Here is a 22,083-nt window from a genome sequence, read left to right on the forward strand (position 1 = left end):
CTGGGATTCAAGCCCAGGTCTCCAGAGTCACTGTTCAATGCTCAGACCATTATACCATGCTGACTCTTGATGATAACTTAATGGTTCTTTTTAAAAGTAGCAGGCTTTTAAATGTGCAAGGTAATCTGTCAATATTAGTTTTTGTTATCAGAACCCAGCACTGCTATCTCACTAATCCCAGAAGTCAGAAGTAATGTTGCAGAAGTTGGCGGTATGTATATCACAGTATATCTTTTGCAACAATAACATAATTGGTAGCATTGTTGCTTTTCCTCATGTAACAAATTCTGTTTGCCTATTACTTTTAAAATTATTTTTGGGATTTTAAAATGCTTTGGGTCATTTTCACACTTCTAAATATTTTTCTTTAATCACCAAAATGTTACATGTAACAGAACTGTAATGGCAGTGAGTTGGGGGTAAGAGAGTAGTTTTACAAGTTATCCTCCAACTCTTCCCATTTGTAAAGGACAGTACTGAATAATCCTCTGTTGTCCCACTTTTCCAGCAGCTTTTAAAGTCTCCCAGTTTCTTTTGGTTCCTCCTACTTCAGCTTACTTCAGTTGTTGCAAACTGAGTTCAAAGTGCAAAAGCAGTTTGCATTCAGTTAGCTCACAAGGAAGGAGAGAAGGAGGAATGGAATCTTGCCCTTCTCAGTGAGCTCAGGCTAAAACAAACTGCTACAGCTTGTATGTCCTTCTTCATTAATAACCTCTGCCATCTTGACTGAACTCTGGTGTTGTTTGGCCAGATGTATCCCACATTACATCTGTAAAATGTTGGAGGATATCCATGAATCTCTTGGGGGGTGAGGGAACTTCCCAAACTCTTGCTAGTACAATGGAGATTATCAGACGGGGGTTGGGAGTGAAGCCTGTCCTTATCCTGTCTGTGACAGCGATCGCACAAAATACATTCTCACATGTTGTGCTGATCCCGTCAATAACCTGTCAGTGAAGTGGAATTGCATTAATGGGTTCTTCCATTAATACAAAATGAAGGTCAAGGACAGGACAATTACACCTCATTGACGGGACAATGACAGGATCAGCGCAACGTCATATGAAAGTATTTCATACAATTTGACTGTCATTTGCACTTTCCGGATAGGACAATGTCTGGATCAGCACAAGGTCATCTGAAAGTCCTTCTCACAATCACATGGGAAGAATGGGAAAAAGAGGGAAAAGGACATCCCATCCCCCATCTGGTCATCTGCATAGGATCACAAAATTCATGGAAATGGAAAGACATTACCTTGGAGCAGGAGAACTAGTTGGTAGAATATTAACTCAAGCTTTAGTTTCAAATTCTGCTGCTTGTATTTTAAATATTGATTAGTACAAATAATATGGTGCTGTCTTATGCCCCCCCTTTTTTTAACATCTGTTACAATCTGGCATACTTTTCCACCGCAGTCCTGTGCATAATTACCTGGGAGTAACTCCCACCAAACACAGTAGTGTGCCTTTTAAATAATCACTCTTCTGTACTTAGCTGTGCTCAGCAAGCACTAGAGAGCATCGTATATGTATTAGACCAGTTAACTTTAGATGAACCCAGGCACATTTTTTTGTCAGAAGATAATTAAGAAGAAATCATTCAGGTAATTTAAGTAACATCAGGAATGAATCTCATCACAGACATCCAGTCATCACTGTTTGGCCCATATTTTTGATGTAGTACAAGAAGAACAAAAGGGTAAAGTATCCCATATGATGACCAGATTTTGCAGTGTTGCTTCTTTGTTGTATTGAATGCCTGTGAAAATTGCAAGCCTAGATAATGTCTGTTGATTTTGTCTTTTTTAAAGAGATAATGTTACCATCAAAGGAAAGACTACATCTTGATGTTCCATTTTAACATTTATGTTTTCAAGCATGATACTGTTAGATAAAAGTGTCACCATTTCTCCGATACTATTATTCATCATCTATGAATAATATGTGTCATTCATTAAAGAGAACTGTATTTGAAAATTCTACATTACTTCAACTGCTTCTCTTACTGATATTTTTACAGCATGAACATCTACAGTTTGTCATATATATATATATATATATATATATATATATATATATATGAGAGAGAGAATCCATTCCAGAAAAGTTAAATAAACTTTGTCTCATATATTGAGACAAAGTTTATTTAATTTTTCTGGAATCTCCTGCATCAATGCAACACTGGTTAGTGAAAACATTTATACAAAAAAAAGTGCACAAAATGTGAGTTCTGAATTCATGGGGACAAAATGTCTTCCAGCTGACGTACGACAAAGATGGTCCTCAATCACCTTCTCTTTCATCATCTGGAAATTTGTTTCAAAAAAATTACAGCCAAGTCAAGAGAAATGCAACCCAACAGAACCCAGCCAGGAAAGAATATACCTGGGTCCACTGAGTCATGCTGAAGAAAAAGGTGCCACAATAAACAAGTCCATGTGCATTCACAGTCATATCTATGGGCAAAAGAACCCTTGACCTTTGTTGCTTTGGTATTTAAATAACAATTATAAAAGCTTTTAGAAATAAAGCAATACATGGTGAGAGGGCTAGAAATGGCAGCAGGCCTGGGTTTCTTGTCCATTGAAATCAGTTTCATTCTTAGTCATAAATAAATAATCTCTTCCCTGGTTTCACTTCCACGCCAGGATCAATATCTCTTAACATCTTACTTATTTTATTACTGCTCTTGGTTTTCTGGGACTGATTGAAAGTTGCTCAGAGGAAATCTTTGGTTTTGCTTAAGTGTCCGTGACATTTAATCATGACTTTCCTTGCAGTTTAATTCCAACCAGTCAATCAGTTAATCCACTTCAATTGATTCTGTGCTCTCTGTTATTGGCTTGCACTCATTGGGCATCCTCTGGTGTCGACTCAGCTGGGTGGCTTGTGTGAAGCTCCTCTCACACCTCTCGCACCTGGAGAAGGCAAGAGAGAAAATTGAGACTGGGGAGTCGCTCTGGTGGGAGGAGGCAATGGGCTTCGTCTTATCCTGCCTAATCGGAACAGACACTCAAAAGTGGCTTCAGATTTTACCGGCTCAAGAGGTTTAATTGGTGGCTACTTCCAAGGCCTTGATGCCTATGATGGGACAAGGCCTGTCTGATTCAGAACAGAGGAATCTGTCAATAGACAGGGGGAAGGTGATTTCTCCAGAGAGGCCTGTCCTGTTACAGCTCTGATCACTGTCAGTTCAAATAGATAAAGAACAAAAAGAGATTTTTAGGAATGAGCCATCAAAGAAGCAGCTTGTCTGCAGTTTTCTGCTCTGTAATCCCTCGGAGAAATTGATGACAAATAGAATTTCACCTCCTGCTAATTTAAAAATCAGGAGTCTTACCTATTGGAACAATTGTGAAGCCCTGAAGCAATAATCACTTTGTTTTGCAGGAACAGAAAACCACTGTATCTGAAATTACAATACGGCTGAGTGCATATTAAAGAGGCCTTTGGTAATCTCGGTGATTTTTCAGCTATTTTTTAAAAATGTTACTCAGGGTTCCATAAGTTTTGATATAGTCAAAGGGAAGACCCAAACTTTCAAACCTCTATCTTACCTTAACCCCACTGATTTAAATGACAAACTCAGATAATAAATGCATCAAGACAGAAGGTTTCTGAAGGGACACAGGGAGACAACTATGCTTATTCCAGATGAGGATACCAAATCTTACTGCTTTGACATACTATTATTTCATCACAGTAATTTCAAATTCCTGAAGAATCTACACTGTGAAAATAAAGAAACTGGCAGAAAATTTGTCTTAGAAAGGATCCATCTTGCACAGCTACCATTATTTTCAATGACACTTGCAAAGAAAAAGCATGGATTGCACTCCAGAGGTTTAATGTAATGTTCCTTAAAAATAAGTTGTGTGTCAGTGCTTCTGTAGCCTATTTGCATCCAAGAAGAATCTTTTGATGAAAAAATATCTCTACAAAAAATGAAGAGGCTCTGCCCCTTTTTATCTGATTTTATTCCCCTGTAAACATTATATAAAAGAGAAAGTAGATATTTCCAAACATATCGGGGAGGCATTTACCCACACATATCGTTACAGAATGTTATAAACTACCTGATAATTAATTTTTAAGGAAAATTATGGTTTGAGGAACCTATGACCTGAATGTTAATGTGCGTTCATCTCATCTCTAGTTCCAGTCTAGGGTGTCAACATCTTTAAGTTGTGTTTCTTTGATTGTCTCTCTTGGAATATTTTAGCAGCTTGCTCTACTGTTAAAAACTGCACTGTGATCTTGACAAATGTAAAATGTCAGCTCTAATGTATCAGACCTATCAGCTCAATGAAAATAACTCAGAAGTATTGATCACTTAATGATTTTTTGTGTATTCATTAACGTCTATGTGCAGATCTCCCTCTCTCCAGAGTTCCTGAAATGCTGATGACACATTAGTGTATTGCTGATTGTTTATTAGAAAACTGATTAGTTACTGGATTAGTGTGTCAAAATATACTACCTTTCATTGCTTGACAAACTTGCAAATTATGATTTTTTTATCACAAAGGCCTTAAAATCAATCCAGTTTTAGGATTAGCTTACACAATATAAACCACTTTCCTCTACTTTGACTTGAAATTATCTTTTACCTTAGTAATATCTATATACAGGCTCAAATGCATTAAATCTGTATATGTTTAATATATTTTTCAAATCCAAGAGCTATCTATCTATAACTGTCTTAACAGAGAAGACACATTAATTTATACATATTGGAGATATCTGGGCCATATAGTCTTTATGCAAAGGAAATGAATTAGAGGTTGTCTACAGTTTATAGCTGCTTATGGAGTAACTGCCAAACCAGAACTGTGTCAAGTCACTTCCATGCAATAGTAATAAAATACACATAAAATATAGATCACAAGGACATGACCATACAAGAACTTTCCTCATGACTAGCTTGACACTGAGAGCGCTGTGCTGAAGTGGCCCTATGGCAATGAGGTACAAAGATAAACAAATATGGAGGATAATTTACACAATTATCCTCCATATATAGAACACCATTCATGCTGACCATTGTCCCCAATGTATCTACCATCCAGTCTTGTAGCAAGAAATAAATTCAGTTTTTCTTTATTGAGTAAGGAAATACAAATGCTGCTGTATATATATGCAACATATCAGATGCTATCACATTTGAAATGTAATGTAGTGTGCTACTGGAATAGCCTATTATAAATATATTAACTTAGCATATGATTCTATGCAAATGTGTCTGTGTATGTGCTGTTTGTATCTAATCTTTATTTTTTTAAAAAAGAAAAAATCCCTAATTTGTCATGAAACAAATTCAGAGTCCACTTTTTGAGTAAAGATTCTGGTGTCACATGCAACACTAACCTTCATTCACCAGATAACAAAAATTAATATTCATATCCTTGCTCCTGGTCTTTCACTATATTAGATGCCTAATATAGCTTGGAACCCACTTAGTCATTTCTAAATGCATAACTCCAGAGTGAAGCAGGCTGCCAGCTTGGAATGGCCAGAGGATGCTCCAGCCTCAATCATCCCCCAATCAGAGCAGGACCATGGTGACCAGATGCTGTGGTCCCCAGCTGGCTGCCATCGCAGTCCTGAATGGATCACTTGCAAGGAGCATTATTATTATTATTATTATTATTATTATTATTATTATTATTATTGGTGCTCCTCAATCTGGCTTCTGGCCACTCCAGAGGTGTGCATGTGCATGATCTGTCCCTGAAGCAGCTGGAAGTCGCTCTATCTTGCCCGTGTATTTTGAGCCTCTGTTACATATTTGTGTAATGTGTATTTTTCATAATCATATTCATATTCACAATCCCTACATATTCTCTAATTTAGGGGATACACAGGGATCATGGAAGTTTCCCAATTCCCACTTACTAGGCAGCAGCTGCTGTGATCAATAGGGGTCTGTTCCCCTGTTGATCAGGAAGCAACTAACTGATGCTCACACCCCTTGAAAGAATGATCCACACTGCTGGGGGGAGGCTATGACAGGAGCCCTGCTTTTGCCAGTTACACTGGAGATTGCTGATTGGAGGGGGTAGCTGCATCCCAACTGACAGGGGAACAGACCTCTGTCAGTCACAGTGGTTGCTGCCCTGTAACTAGGGATTGAGGAGGGGGTAGTTATGTAACTATGATGTTACACATTTGCAACTGCCCAAGTAAATCCTGGCCATTGACTATAGTACAGAGAGTAGATATTGGCTGCATCTATAGGGAATAAATCTTGTGTTGAACTAATATGTGCACATCATGTGAAAATCAACATGCGTATAATGACATAATTTGGCTGCCATTCTGTGTAGGGAAACCTTTTATGATATGATTGGAAGTGGAAGAAAGAAAAAGACAATCCAAACTAAAAGGAATGAATGTAGTAATGGCTCTAAATGGGACAAATTGAAGCTTTATTGGAAACATGACAAAAACAGGATGTTAAGCAGGGAGAGTAAGTGGAGTCAACAAGGTTACACATAAGTAACACCTTAACATTAAAAGAAATCTATTTTCCATTTTGACCCAAAAGCCTCTACAATTAATTACTAAAATCTATTTACACAGCAGCTACATAAAATCAATCTGATTGCTGGCACTGGTTTTGGCTTTGCTTTCCATTGGTTCTATTAATCCAACATAATGGCTCTGTGGGCACCATTTGTTGATGCTGCAATACTACATCATGATGGTAGTCCTTAGTTAGTCTCCTATTTGGATTCTGTTGCACTTTGGAAAATCTGGATGGATCACATCACTAGTACTATACAAATAAGGAGCTGGCCATGAACACATCTTGCCCTAAACCTGACAACTAACCCGTTCTAGACATAGAATTTGAAGCCAAATCCCTAGCCTGACTTCTATTAAACTTCTATTAAACAATGTGATTTCTTAAGTGATCACTTATTGTTAATTCCAGAAAAAAATATATTTTAATGTCTCATTCACACTGGAATCCAAATAAGGAGCAGGATCAGTTTGGAAGTAATTTTTTGAAAGATTTCCCTGAACTAGTTACAACAGAGGAAATACAACTGTTTCCTTTACATAATAGCCTGAAAAATGAACCAAAACATCATCTCCTCACCCAAAGTCTGCAAGGGAGCTGAGCCAGAGAAAATATATTTCAGTTTAGAATTCTACACTACCCATTGTGACCATGTTGTGGAGGATGGGAATGGGATTTAATTTTTCATATTGCTGCTGGACTTAACTCCTCCACAAAACCATGTGACCACCGACATCCTTTTCAAGTTGTCCTTTGCCTATGCAAGGGGCCCTTTCACACTGCACAAGTATAGCACTGTGATTTCACTTTAAATGCCATGGTCACATTATACAGAATCCTGGATGTGTAGTTTGGCAAGGCACTAGAGCTCCCCTGGCTGAAAATTTGAAATGCCCCTCCCTGGACTACAAATCTCAGGATTCCATAGGACGTTGTCATGAAAGTTAAAGTAGAATCATGGAACTAAAATTGAGTGGTTTGAAGGGGCCCAAGGTTTTCTCTGTATGAAATATTTCTGTCTTTTTGAAAGAAAGATGTCCAAAACCACTTTCCTGGAAATATAGATACTAGGAAAAAAATGCTATTGCTATCTGCTTTTCAATTAAAAACAAGTGGCCTCTTTTTGATTAATATATATATATATAGATGTGTGTATTATATTCAGAGTTTAGAAATGTAACCTTTTTAGATTGTTCCGGGAGTTACATTTTTGAATCAATAACATTTCCAAGCACTGTATTTTGTATGTGAATTTTAGATGCGTTTAATTATTTTGTTACAAGGCATGAATTTTGCTCCTACACAAATGAAATGAAAAATAACTTGGTCAGGAGCAATGCCTAATGAATTGCAAGGTCTGTTAGGTATTCACAACCTAAAACTGCAAAAAGGACCTATTCCAGTGGCTGTATCTATCGACTTAGCCTAGTGGCCTAATGCCCTTCCTGCTCTTCTGATCCTTGGATTACTTACTTAAAGGGCTTCTCCCCTGTATGTGTCCGGATATGATTGTTGAGTGTAGTAGCACCAGCAAAGGCACGACCGCAATAGCCACACTTGAAAGGTCTGTCACTGGAATGGGTGACTACATGGTTCCGTAGCTCTGAAGGTTGGGAGAAGGATTGGGAGCAGTGTCCACACTGATAGGGCCTGCAGAAAATAGAAACACCCGATGTGATCACTACTTTTCCTTTTTGAACTGAAGCATATGGAAAAGAATTTGGAAAGCACCAGCAAGTTATTGAATGCTAATTTCCAAAAGGGAATATAATAGCGGGCTTTGTGTTCTCTTTTTGAAGTAGCAAAAATTATAATTTTGTAGAAATACTTCTATATATTTTCAAGTCTAATATTTGATTAAACACAGGGATCTTATGAAAAATTGTCAATCCCCTCCCTCCCTTACATGCTAAGAGTTTATTAAGATGAACCACAAAAGATTCAGGTGGCAACCATCTCCACACATCCTGAAAATCCTGTCTCACTATTATCACTCATTAGGACCGGTTTGGGGGGGAAGCATCCACAAATAAATAAATGGACACACACACACACACACACATTTTTGTAGTGTTTTAAGTGTGTGTGTATGTGTATATATGTATGCATATGCGTGTGTGTGTGTGTGTGTGTGTGTGTGTGTATACCCACTTCTGAGGATATGTTACATAAGCTTAAAGTAATCCATGATGGTATTCTTTTTGCTTCCTCTTTGAGTTGTTATGGCAGCTCATTCCTAATATATCAAAGATTTGGGAACTGGCCCCAGTCTGACTCCAGTCTTTTAGTGAAATACTTTAACATAGTATCCTTTCCACCCTGCTTTTGGAACTCAGACTTCAATTAATAGAACTCTGAACATTCTGTTATTTAAACATTCCAGAGTCCATGTAGGATAGATTAGAGCACTGACTTAACATGTTAGAAAATAGGATAGGTTTTGTTTTGTTTCCTTTTAATATATTGGTGGATTGGGGTATAGCTATGGGGGGAATGAGGGCATGTCCCTGCAATAAAATTACCTTTTCCTCCCCAATTCTGATATCACAGAAAGCGAGACAGTGAAAAATGTTCACACTTAGAATTCTTATATTTGTTGTGAGAGTTACTAGGTTAGTTTAGTGCGTCTTTTTTTTTTTTTTGGCTTCCAAACTTTATATTAAAATGTTCAACTGGTGTTTTCAATTGCTGCAATACTAGCAATACTGAGGGAAAATTTAGTTGGGAAGAATTCTTATGGGGGGCATTGTCCACAGCTACATCCATATTGCTTGTGCACTACTGTCTGTGTTCCTCTTTCAGAGTGCATTGCCTTCCACCACTAGTTACAGGGAAGAATCCTATGTACAATTTGGATGACCTTTTCTATGGATATAAAATATAATGCATTACAAAAGCTCTGTTTTTCTCTTCAAAGCTGCCTGTCAGTCAAATGCAACATATACAACAGAATTAAGATTTTATTCCCTCCCAGATCAGTTAGGATTACAGTCACCTCTAATATCTTGCCAGGATATCTCTCTTATCCTGGTGGAGCAGCAAGGTTATGCTTTCTGATCCACTGACTGAATTTCCATACATAGTTGTAGTATTTAAACAGAGGATAAATATGTATCTAAAATCCAGTATCTATAGGCCTGATAGATATTCTAGGCAATATCTATCAAGTGACAATTTCAACTAGGCTATATATGCTGTATACTCATCAAGCTTTAGACTATGTACAGATATCCAGTCTCCTGAGACACAGAAGAGGCGTTCAGTGTGAACAGGGAGGGGGAAGATCTCCTCAGGAGAGATATCAGAGGGAGAAAAAAATCCAAACTGCTGAACCACCAGCCACCATCAGCCTGGGTCCCAGCCAGGTCCCAGCCAGGCTCTGCTAGCACTTTAGAAGTTTGGAAAGCTTTCTGACTTAGGACCTGGGCTGATGGCGGGCAGTGGTTTGGCGGTGATTTAGTGTGTGATAATCCCCACCTCCATCCCGCATCCCAGTCGGTTTAAAATGCTGAGCAATGAGTTCCATTTATAAGTAACCTTTTAAATTAAAATGAAAACAAATTGGACTGTTCCAGGCACTCAGCAAATTGAGAACAAAAGTATTACACACTACAATTATGTATTTATTTATTTTCTGTGAGAAGGGGGGAGAAAGATATGAAATAAAAAGTTTTCCTTTGTGCTTTTGTTTTCTTTCCCACAATGATACTATTCCTACTTCAGTATTACATTTTTTCTCAAGTTAGCTTTATTCCAAATTATTTCCCCCTTTTTACATGACATCAGTCTCTTGTAATAAATAATTGATAACATTACAAGCTGAGAAGACCAAAATCCTACTTTTATCCTTGACCAGGGTAGACCTGCTGAATCAATGGGATTTCCCAATGTGTTGACACACCATACAGTAAAGGATTCAACTGGTCCACTTTAGTTGAGACTAACAAACACAATTCTATCTAAATATGTGAGCAATAAAAAGAAGTGAATTTATAAAGGCAATATGTGCTTGAAATGCTACAAAAATTCTCAAAAAGTGATAGAAGTGAATACATAAAAGTATGGGACCACCCCCCCACCCCCGATTCATTTATTTGTTATTTAAGCTCTTTGCACCATAGCAGACAGGCACAAGCGGGTTGGGACCCTGTTGACCACATGGACTGCTTCCAAAGAAGGCTGTGGATGCAAAGCCCAACCTGCACCACCAAGAGCCAGATTATCCTGGCTCCTTTTTGCTTCTAAAGACCAAAGCACAGTTTTGGCATGGCGTCTGGACACTTTGAAGGTGTGCATCATTTGAACATCACACCTCTAAAACGGCTGTAAGCCACTTCATTTGGCCCATCTGTTCTGAGCCTTAGACATAAATGTGTAAACAACTACCACATACAATACTCCAGATATCTTAGTGGCAAGACCTCTGATGCATGTACCTATATAAGCTATATACCAGTTGCAGTCATTATCTGAATCCCTGCCCTGTATCTATTATCAGTTCCTCCATCACCACTTGGTGGTGAGACAAAGGAATGATGGCACAAAATAATGATGCAGTGAAAAATTTATAAGACACACAGGGGGAAAAACAATGTTTGTCCTGGAATGTATAACATCCTGATGCATTTTACACCTCTTTTACGACAACATGGCTTGGTACAGACAGGCGCGATAGGGCGCCCTTGTCACATGTGAGGGGCGGAGCTTATAGACGCCCCTCATACATGACGAGGGCATCAAAATGGTGGCGCCCTGTACATATGGGTGCCGCCATAATTACGTGGTGGACGCCTAGTGTCCGCACGTCACGGTGCCATTGTGCCATTGTGAGTGCGCCATTGGCGCACTGAGGCATCATAATGACGCCATAAAAAGAACCTGCTTTCTGTGGGTTCTTTTTGGTCCGCGGGGATGTCCTGCGGTCTGGAGGCTGCAGCTTCCCCCGGACCAAAGCTGGGCGCTGGGAGACCGTCCTTTTTGGACGGTCTGTCCCATGCCCATGATATGCTAAATAAGGAAACTGAAATTTTCCTAGGTCTTGACACAAATTTCCATCCCCATCCATGAACCTGCTGTGTGTCTCAGCTGGAAGCTCTGAACTTAAGGCAAGCATATTTGGTTGCAAACCACTGTAAAACTGGGATTTCCTGAGTTACCACTGAATTTCAGTTCTTTTGAGAGGTGTCTTGGGAGCATATGCAGCCTCAGGCTACATGTTGCCCATCCTATGCTAAATCTAACTACATTAAAAAAAGGTTCAACTGAGCAAGAAATCACTCCTAACATATCTAAAGGCCTATCATGTAGAAGAAGGTAAAGACTTGTTGTCTGCAGGGGCTCTTCAGGCCAGCCATGAAGGCTGACCTAGAGGCGGAGTTGGGGCATCGTGTCTACATGACGTACATCCCAACTCCACCTCCCAAGGTGCTGTGACACTGCACACCACTCCACATGGTGTACGGCTATACGGTGCTCCTCCAGCACTGCGTTGCCACAACCAATGCAGAAGGAGCGCCGTATAGCCATGGCACCACAGCTATTGCACCCTTTTGAGGGCACAAAAGGAGCCACTTTTTGTGGTTCCTTTTTGCGCCCTGGAAAGGCTGGATCGGGGCTGTGGTGTGCAGTTACCATGGCCCTGATCCGGCATTGCACCATCCCTTAGGGCAGTGATGGCGAACCTATGGCACGAGTGCCAGAGGTGACACTCAGAGCCCTCTCTGTGGGCACATGTGCCATTGCCCCAGCACAGAGTTTGCCAGAGTTTGTTGGTAGAAAGCCAGAGCAACATGGCACTTTGCAATAAATAAGTGGGTTTTGAGTTGCACTTTGGGCACTCGGCCTCTAAAAGGTTCACCATCACTGCCTTAGGGTCTGTGTACAGCTCCTAAATTTATTGCTGTTTAAGACTACAAAAGCAATAGATTGCAGCTGAATGTTAGGGAAAACATCTTGTTGATGAAAGCAGTTTGACAACAGAATCATTTTCTGTAGGTGGGCTATCCCTCTTTGGAAGTCCTCATGTAGAGGCTTGACTGTTGTGCATGCTTTAGCATATCAAGCATGGGGTTGCAATAGAAAGTCCTCTCCAACTCAGTGGATCAAATGCAGCATTATGCTAGTGTATCTCCACTAAATCAGCATGGCTTACTCATTCTATCATCTTTCCTACAGCCCTTGATACTATCCATGTTTCAGCACTAATTTCCAGGTACACAGGAAGGGATGGGCAGCTACAAGAAATGAAGGGAATTGATCTCCTCCCTGTTCCACTGTTTCCATTAGTGGAGCAACACGACTGAATCAAGTAATTCTATACATATATACAACTGCTATATTAAATCTTAAAATCAAAGTCTCTGATTTGCCCAGTTCAGATTCAGGCAACCATTGTGCAGGTTTCCAGGGTATGAGAAATACAAAGTACTTTATGACTGCAGCCAAACTCAAGCATGTGTACCCCAGTTACTCCGCACCTCACAACCATGTTTCAGTGTTACTGTACTTTCTGTTCCTTTCCACAACTAGTAAAATGTTTTGCTGACCTGGATTGAAATGGACCTGCAGCTAAGTCACTACAGGATGTGTTGACATTCAGTTCCTCCAATGGAAACAATAAAGCAGTTGGCAAAATACGCTAATATTTTTTCGCATTCTTACATATCTGAACATTTCTGATTTAGTGGAATACAGTTTTGGTTTCTGTAAGTATCATAAGAAAATTAAGAAAGTATCTTTAGGCATATTAATGATTTTAGTTCTGAAGAACAACTCTAAACATATTCCTTAACATTTGCATTTTAGAGCTAATGGACAATATAGGTTTAATTGCTCTCTGCCCTTAAGAAATCTGTTTCTCTGAATAGCTAGAATTTAAAACTATAGGGAAGGAGACAATGGTGACCAAGCACAGTGCAATTCAATTAAGTGTAAAATAAAGCACATTCCCTCATTTGTCAACTGAACTGCTTAATTGTGACTAAATGCATCACTGATCACCAATACTATTATTTTACAATGCTTCAAAGCATGGATCATAGAATTTTTTCACTTGATTAATGACCTAGCACTAGTCAATAATTTAATACTATATTTTAATTACTCACATTATAAAATCTTTGAAGAGTGTTCCCTAACAATTTTCAAAGAAAAACTTATAACACTGTAATATGCCAGTTGAACTTTTAGGACCTAAGTTTAACTCTGGATGTTAGGGACTAAGATTTTATAGTGAACATTTTCACATCAGTAGCCATGCTAGTCTCTTGCAACATAAAAAGGAGCGAGGGAGGGGGAGAAAAAAGAAATGTGGCAGCAGCTTTAAGACTGACATATTAAGAGGTCAGATGTAAATATGTTTTATACAGTCGTGGGAGTGGGACAGAATATAATAGGATACAAAAAGATGCAAGGAAAATATGATGTACCAAATCATCTTTGTAATTTCATGATTTGAAAATTTACATTTCTATTACATTCTCTCCCTCTCCCACAACTGTATAAATATGATTTATACCTGAGACTGTAATATCACTCTATACTGCATTCAAATAAGTGGGCTTATATACATGAATAGTCATGCTAAAATAAAAACCAGTTAGTCTTAAAGGTGTGATACGTTTCTTTTTCCCCCTCTCTCTTCCTCATTTCTACAGTAAGAGTCTCATTTTGAACTAGAATTGCCTTTATTTAAAATGGGGGTTTACAATAATCTTGCTCAGAAGATTGTGGTGACAATGACTGGAGCAGGAGTTTGGAGCATTATGCTTCTCCTGCTATCCAGTTTAGCCTTCTCTGGATATTTGTAATACAAAGCAAGGGGAAAATAAGGATTTCCATTACTTTACTGTTTAACCTACTTATAGTTTGAAATCTTATAGTGGGATCCTACTTATCCTATTGCTATGTAAATATTCCTGATAAGCAAGAGAATGGCTGGGGCAAGAATTAGAGCCTTTAGTATAGTTGATTCAGGAGTCTATAATGATTAACTTTTAACTTTTTAAAAATTGTTTGTTTTTAAAATTTTGTATTTTAATGCTTTGCATTGTTTTAACCTGGACTGTTTCAAATTTTGTTAGCCACCTTGAGTCCCTTGAGGCAGGATATCAATAAATAAAATATATAAAAATAAATAAAATAAACTAGAGGCAAGCATCTGCTTCCTGTTCTCCTTGTCTTCTGGAAGAAATGTAAAATGCAATTATTCAGGATAATAAGATAAAAGAATATACTGTCGGTTTTCATTGTGTCAAGTTTTAATAGTGTGTTGTAAAGATTTTATTAAAATTCTTACATCAGATTGTTTTAGTATTGATAGTTAACTGATTTGAGTATTTGAAGGGCTGCCTTATGTATTTTAGAATGAAACACTGTACGAATGAACTGTAGGACACTTCTCTCCCTATAATGCTGGTTCCTCCTCTATTTTCCCTGCATCTAGGAAAAGGAGCAGGGAAAGTTACTGCAGGACTGTAAAGTCAACAAATTTAAGCATTCTTATATCTAGGATGTAAAATGGACCCTTATATGTAGGATATAAGATGTACTGTTTTTAAATTTTAAACTGGTAATAAATAAGAGCTGTTTTCTCCATCATCTCTCTGCCCTACATCCAAAATAGAGCCAAAGAGGGGGGGGGGGAGGAAGATGAGATATATAATTATACACAATAAAGCAAGTAGGGCTAGACCTCTGGGCCAAAGGCCAGGGTCCCTGAATCCAGGGCATGCCAAACGACCACCCAAACAAAGAATTGAAAGTGATGGTGACAACTGCAAACAGGGCAGCAGTACCCATCAGGACTGGCATAGATGTACTGGGACCCACTGGGATTGACCCTGGTCACAGAGGTTTCTTTTCTTATAATTTTAGTTTCTAAAGCCGCTTATACAGGTTAGGCAGCTGTACAGTCACATAGTTACAAATGCTCATTTAAAAAAGTACTTTAAGAAAATGTTGTTGCAGAAACATATTGGGGATAGGGGAATCCACCACCCTCTAAGACAATCTATTCTACTGTCAAATACTTCTTACTTCTTACAATTAAAAAGTCTTCCTAATATTTAGATAGGATCTTTTCTCTTGTAATTCGAATCTATCAGTTTATGTTCTAATAGAATCTTGAGAACTGTTCATTTTGTGTGTATAACAACTGAAGTAATGCAGATGTCTAGCGGGGGGGGGGGCATAAGACATTGAAGCTCTAAAAAAAGGAGTGGGTAGCTGCATAAGTGACAGGGGCCATTTTTGTGCTGTGGGCCATCCTAACATATTATCCAAAAGTGATGTTATGTCACATCTAGGGTTGTCATAACTGTCCACTAAAACCTGGGACAAAATGTAGGACAAAATCTAGACCAAACTGTAGGACAACTGCAGAACAAGACTCAGCCCAAAATGTAGGACATTTAAGGCCCTCCATTTTTCTTAAATGGCCTTCATTTTGGGCTGAGTTTTGTCCTGCAGGTGTCCTACAGTTTGGTCTAGATTTTGTCCTACATTTTGTCTCAGGTTTTAGTGGACAATTATGGCAACCCTAGCATCCAGCTGCCACTTTTTGCTGGTTTTCAGCTGCACGAATAGGATTGGCTGTTGCGGGAACCAAAGTGCCACAGCTGTATGGAATTCTGATGTATCCTGGGCTGTTTTCAGACAGAAAGTAACCTTAAAAACATGGAAACTAGTTTGAGAAAGAAGGGGATGAATTCAGGGGGTTTGGAGACTTGGCACACGTCTTTCAGTCCCACAGAAATGGAGTTAAAGGATTGCACTGTCCCATGTCTGATCTAAAATTAGCTGACTGCACCAGTACCTTGCTCTGTTTTATGAACTGAGAATCTTTGTTCAACACTCAGTGGGGACTCTTCATTGCACAAATAGATCGTGTTCTCCACGACTAATGGACTGGGTCAAATCCAGAGTCATAGAGTTCCAATCATGCTAAGATTGGGACCATAAACAGCCTATACAATGCAAGAACAAGTGAAATCCTTTATTTCAAGGCTCTGTAACTATTATCATTACCAAAAAAAAAAAAAAAAAAAAACACACAAGAGGAATGTGTTATTCAGCATTAATTCTTTGTTCATAGGAATTCAGCTAAAGAAAGAATTTATCAAACCAACATGAAAATTCTGGCAATGGTAAAACAAAGATGACTATGGAAATTTCTTTTCAACATATTCTTAATATTAAATTCTTTTAGCAAAAAACAATACACTGAGATGTGCTGCAATCATGAGCAATTGATTTTCTCAGAGTGAGTGGGATCATTAACATTTATTAGCCCCTGGTTATCTATTTTTAACTGCTACCACAATAAACAAATAAGTCACTAAATAAAACCAATTAATCTTTTTTTAAAAGACAAATCAACATGATTAATTGTTATTCTGTAAAATCAAAGCATTATTCACCTACCAAACAAAGTAGTGGTATCAAATATAAAAACTGTGAACAATCTACCATGAAAATGGAAAATGCAAGTCTTCCCAGATGATAATATTTCCACAAAAGAGGGGCCCAATTGTCACTCAGTGTGTTACACAGATTCTTGCAGCACTTCTTCTGCTGTATGAGGTCACATTTTCCTATCATTAAAACTCTAGTGTGTTGCAAATGGGGGAAATGAGCTCATCTTTTGTAGTTTTGGAATGCAGAATGCTATAGCATGGGCACCCCTGAGGCACACACTTTCTAGCACTAATGACTAGTGGCTGTGTGGCATTCATTTTAGTGGAACAGTGGAGTTTAGCTGAACTTCAAATAAGCTACCCAAGTCGCTTAACTCTAACCTGAAAACAGACTGAGAACATTTGGATTGCTTATATACAGTTTGAATTAAGTCCTGGAGCTGGTGCACATCCCACTGGTATGGAATACTCGTGAGCCAAATTTCATCACATTAAACAAATACAACATTTACTCTTTCAGTGAATAGCTTGATTTCCATATTTCATGTCAAAATGAAGACCTTAGAGACTCTGACTAGGATGGCTAACTATTAATGGCATGATTTACATGCTGTTCCTAGCTTTGTAGGATGCATTATTATATTTAAATGTATAAAGATACAGAAGGATTCCACAAGGGCAGAAAAAGAGTCTCCCAGATAACCTCATCAGTCAGGAGTTGGATGAGGATCTGTCTGGAACAGATGTGCACCCTGGAAATTATAACATTCTCCACTGTGAATCTGAAGCTGGGGAATAATAAGGATTCATTAAGGTTAACTAGTCAGAAGCTTCTCCAAATATTTACAATATTAAAATATTATCAAAAGATCATTCTGAACAGGGATAGAGAAACCCCTCCACTCAGCTGATGATTTGTTACAATGGAATGAGTATAAACAAATTGCATCTTAAAGATTCGATGTACAGTCTCTATTGAGAAGTTATTGGAAAGTGAAACTATGTGAAGCTAACAATTGAGATAGACAGATAGCAAAGTGCACAAAAATTGAAGATTAAACTAAACGGCAGTTTGGAATTTGGAATAAAACAAGTCTCCAAGACTTAAGGATGAAGCAGACAAGCTGAATGAGACAGCTTCTGACCATTTTGGAGGTGTGCTAATTAAATAACGCATGCCTCCAAAGCGGCTGGAAGCTGTGCCAAAGCCACTCTTTGGTGTGAAGTCGAAGGCTTTCATGGCCGGTATCCATAGTTTTTTGTGGGTTTTTCAGGCTATGTGGCCATGTTTTAGAAGATTTTCTTCCTGATGTTTGCTGGCAAAACGTCAGGAAGAAAATCTTCTAGAACATGGCCACATAGCCCAAAAAACCCACACAAAAAACACTCTTTGGTCCTTAAGACCAAAGCAAAAAGGAGACAGGATAATTCAACTCCTGACAGTGCTGGTCTACCCCTGTGTCCATGGTCATCTTGGGAGTAGCCCATGCAGACAGAGGGGTTCTGACCTGCTTTTTGCCAGAGCGGGCTCATGCCTCTCTTTTGGGTCTATCTGCTCTGGCCTTTAAACAATTAAAATATCTATATTTTAGAAAAGGGGAATATGGCCTCTGATGCTGGAATTTAAACAAAAAATGATGTATACATCATAAATATGACCACCAGAAAAATGTCACAGAATCATAGAATCACAGAATTGTAGAGCTGGCAGAAACCACAAGGGCCATCCAGTCCAACCCCCTGCCATGCAAGAACTCACAATTAAAGCACCCTCCACAGATGGCCATCCAGCCTCTGTTTAAAGACCTTCAAAGAAGGAGATTCTACCACTGTCGATAGCTGGGATAGACAAAACCGATCCTGTGCTCATTAAAATTCAAGCCTTAATATCTGAGATGTTTGTCCAAATTTTAGATCTGAATAAACATGTAACAGAAAGTAATGGGAATTCAGGGAAAAAACTGGAATTGTTAGGATTAGATATTACAGGACAAGTAAATAATTCAAACAGATCATGGTATCATTTCAGAATATCACAATGATTACACACAAACACAAACAGGCGATCTCTGATAATTCAAAGGGAAAGGACATTTTATGACAGGATTTGGAAAAGGCACAAGACAGAATGGTGATAATGGATTTAAACTCAACAAAGCATTAAGTTATTACAACAAAAGCTTTCTTTCTTTAATTACAGTCCAAAAAAAGAATGTGAAGCTCTTATATCTTAAGCAAAAGAACTTTAAATTCTCAAATAAATGTGAGAAGTGGATTTCCTATCATTTGAGACAGGAAAAGATAAAGATCCGTTTGTAATGGATAATTTGGAAATATTAACAGCCTTTGAGGAATACAACAGAGATTTATATTGGGCAATGAAAATAATTCTGATATGGATGACTATTTAAATAAACACCAACTGGATCAATTATGATGGGAACAATAGCAAGCCTGAATGGGCTTATGACAACCATGAAACATATTGAAACTATTAAAAAGATTAAATCTAAAAAAGCACCAGGCCCCAATGGATTACCATCAACATGTTGTAAGAAATTTGAAGAGCTACTTTAACCATTCAAAACTGTGTGTGATATTATTAGAAAAAGGGTGGATACCAGATTCTTAGAGAAATGCCTATTTTACAGTGATCCATAAAGAAAATTCAGATATGACATTAACTAAGAATTTTAGACTTATTTAGTTACTAAATAATGACTATAAGCTATTTACTACCATTCTGGCAAGCAGAATGAGAAGACACATTTCTCGGAATATCTATGAGGATCAGAATGTGGGTTTTGCTCCAAAAAATTAATTAAGGAATAACATAAGAACTGTTCTCAATATTACTATTTTTGGAACATCATAATGACAAAAAAGGCCATTTTGATTCTGTTAGATGCATAGAAAGCATTTGATAATATTTTTTGAAACCATTTATTTCAAGAGAGAATGGACTTTGATGAAAATATTATTCAGGAAAGAAAGACAACCTTCTCAGTCCCAAAGGTCCAGATCTTAGTACAGTGAGCCCATGTCATATGCGGACATGCTTTAGATGGCTTTCAGCATATGCTGAAAGCCACGCGGGAAGAAGAGGTGGCGCGTCACATAGGGAACAATGGGGCTCGAGCATAGGCGGAATTCGCTTTATGTGGGAGAGTCCAGAATGGATCCCCTGAGTAAAGAAAGGGCGTACTGCATATACCATTACAATGAGATTGATTGAAATTCAAAAGGGGACCACAGAAGGGTGCCCTCTGTCATCTCTACTGTTTATTTTGGCACTTGGGAACCTATTGATAGATATTACACAAGACAACAGAATCTAATGGGGTGAGAGCAAAAAAAAAACGATTTGAGGAAGAGAAAAATAAGTTAGATAAAATTCTGACAAGCAAAGAAGGGAGAGAGCCAAAGTATATAGGCAACTATTAAAAAGAGTGTTAGAACAAGACTACATCCAAGAAACAATGTTGAAATGGGCTGAGGATATAGGAGTGGAGATCAATCTCAAAAGCTGGATATAGACAAGGAGAAAGATGCATCTATTTATGTGATGCTAAGATCTAAAAGAAAATTATATTTAAATGGAACAAAGATGGTATCTAACACCTTCAAAAATGTCTAAGATTTGCAAAGGAAAACAAAGGTTGGAAGTGTCAACAATCATTTGAGTTTTACTGCACTAAAATCAGAAAATACTGGTGGGGGGGGGGAGATACATACTATGATAAATAAAATATAGAAAATTGAATTTCAAATGAAAACCAAGATTTACCTCTGCATTCCCCTCACCAAATCTAAGCTCTCTCCACCCACAAAGCACAAATGAATTTTATCCTGTCACCCACCAAGCCCCCTCAAACTGACTTCCTGTTACCATTTTTTACAATCCCCCCCCCCTTCTTAACACAAAATCCAAGTTGAGGCTTCTTTGTAGGTCTAACAGTGCTTTCTGGGAAGCTCCTGGAACCACAAATTGTGTTATTTCCCTGAGTGGGCCTAGAGGTACAGCATAAAAGTGCTCTAACATTCGAGATTTTCAGAGGGGAAAAAAGCCAGGAGTAAAAGGCTTACTCCTGGCATAAACATGCAATCGAGCTGAACATTTTCAGACACATGGTGCTCATCCAGAACTTATCCCGATAAGATCCAGGAATGCTCCCTAACAAATAATTTACAGGGAAGACCCAGGAATGGTTTGTTGCTGCAGCATTCCTGGATCTTCACCCAATAAGTCCTGGATGAGAACGATGTCATCTGAAAATCTTCAGCGCGATCAAGCGATTATGCCAGGAGTATTCCTTTTAGTCCCAGCATTTCCCCCCATCTGAACATTTCCATTATAGTGTTAAAACACTCTTCCATTTTTTATTTAGGCACTGATGTGAAAACAATGCCATCAACACTCCTGGAAAGCTTCCCAGAGAGCACTGTTAGACTTGCTTGGACAGCTTGTATTTTGTCTTAAGAAAGAAAGAATTCAAAGAACAATGCAAAATCAAATTTCAAGGAGAGGTTGTGGTAAATAATAGGGGAGCTGCCCATAGATGTTGCAGAGAGCAGGAATTTCTGAAGATGTTACATGAAGAGGAATGAGCAGTGCTTCTGCCTTGATAGTACTTTAAAAGTATATTACAATATTATCTGTAATGAAATGCCAGACTCTCCAACATTTCACAGATGGAAACTGCAACATAAATGGACAAACAATTTCTGAATGTGGTTTATATGGCAGAAATTATTAGTAAGGGGGTAAAATCTAAGAGAGGCTGTAGCAAACTAGCTTTGGCTGAGTCTACAGGGAAGGGCTAGATTTTTCTCCCTCCTTCCTCTCCCTTCTGTTGAGTTAGGGGCTGTACAAACAGCCCCTAAGGGGTGGCATGGAGCCGCCCCTTTACTGGCCCAATCGGACAGTGCATGTGTCATGGCGCAAGGGGGCACAGCCATGGCGTCGAGCATGCAGACGCTCCACCATGACTCTGCCCACAGGCCAGCACTTTGTGCCCATCTGTACCGGGCCTGATCTGTTAATTGAATACAAATTACATTTGCATTTTGAACACAGTTTGCACCAACTAAAGTAAACCAAGGATGAAGGGGGAAAGTGGGAGTGGAAACTGGGACATTT

The 22,083-nt window shown here is 38.5% G+C and overlaps 1 protein-coding gene across 2 annotated transcripts in view; it reads right to left on the reverse strand.

Moving 5' to 3' along the window:
* Nucleotides 1–2,125: 2,125 nt before the first annotated feature.
* PRDM6 (PR/SET domain 6) overlaps nucleotides 2,126–22,083 on the reverse strand; it is a 114,412-nt gene continuing 94,454 nt past the window's right edge. For both annotated transcript variants that reach the window (XM_089512252.1, XM_089512244.1), the window contains 2 exons: nucleotides 8,002–8,178; nucleotides 2,126–2,920 (listed from right to left, as the gene is read on the reverse strand). In XM_089512252.1, coding sequence (XP_089368378.1) covers nucleotides 2,806–2,920; nucleotides 8,002–8,178 — 292 coding nt within the window. In that variant the 3' untranslated portion in view covers nucleotides 2,126–2,805. The remainder of the gene's footprint in view (nucleotides 2,921–8,001; nucleotides 8,179–22,083) is intronic.

This window comes from Sceloporus occidentalis, unplaced genomic scaffold, assembly GCF_023333645.1.
Source record: "Sceloporus occidentalis isolate IW3139 unplaced genomic scaffold, rSceOcc1.0.p SCAF_1, whole genome shotgun sequence".
NCBI lineage: Eukaryota > Metazoa > Chordata > Lepidosauria > Squamata > Phrynosomatidae > Sceloporus > Sceloporus occidentalis.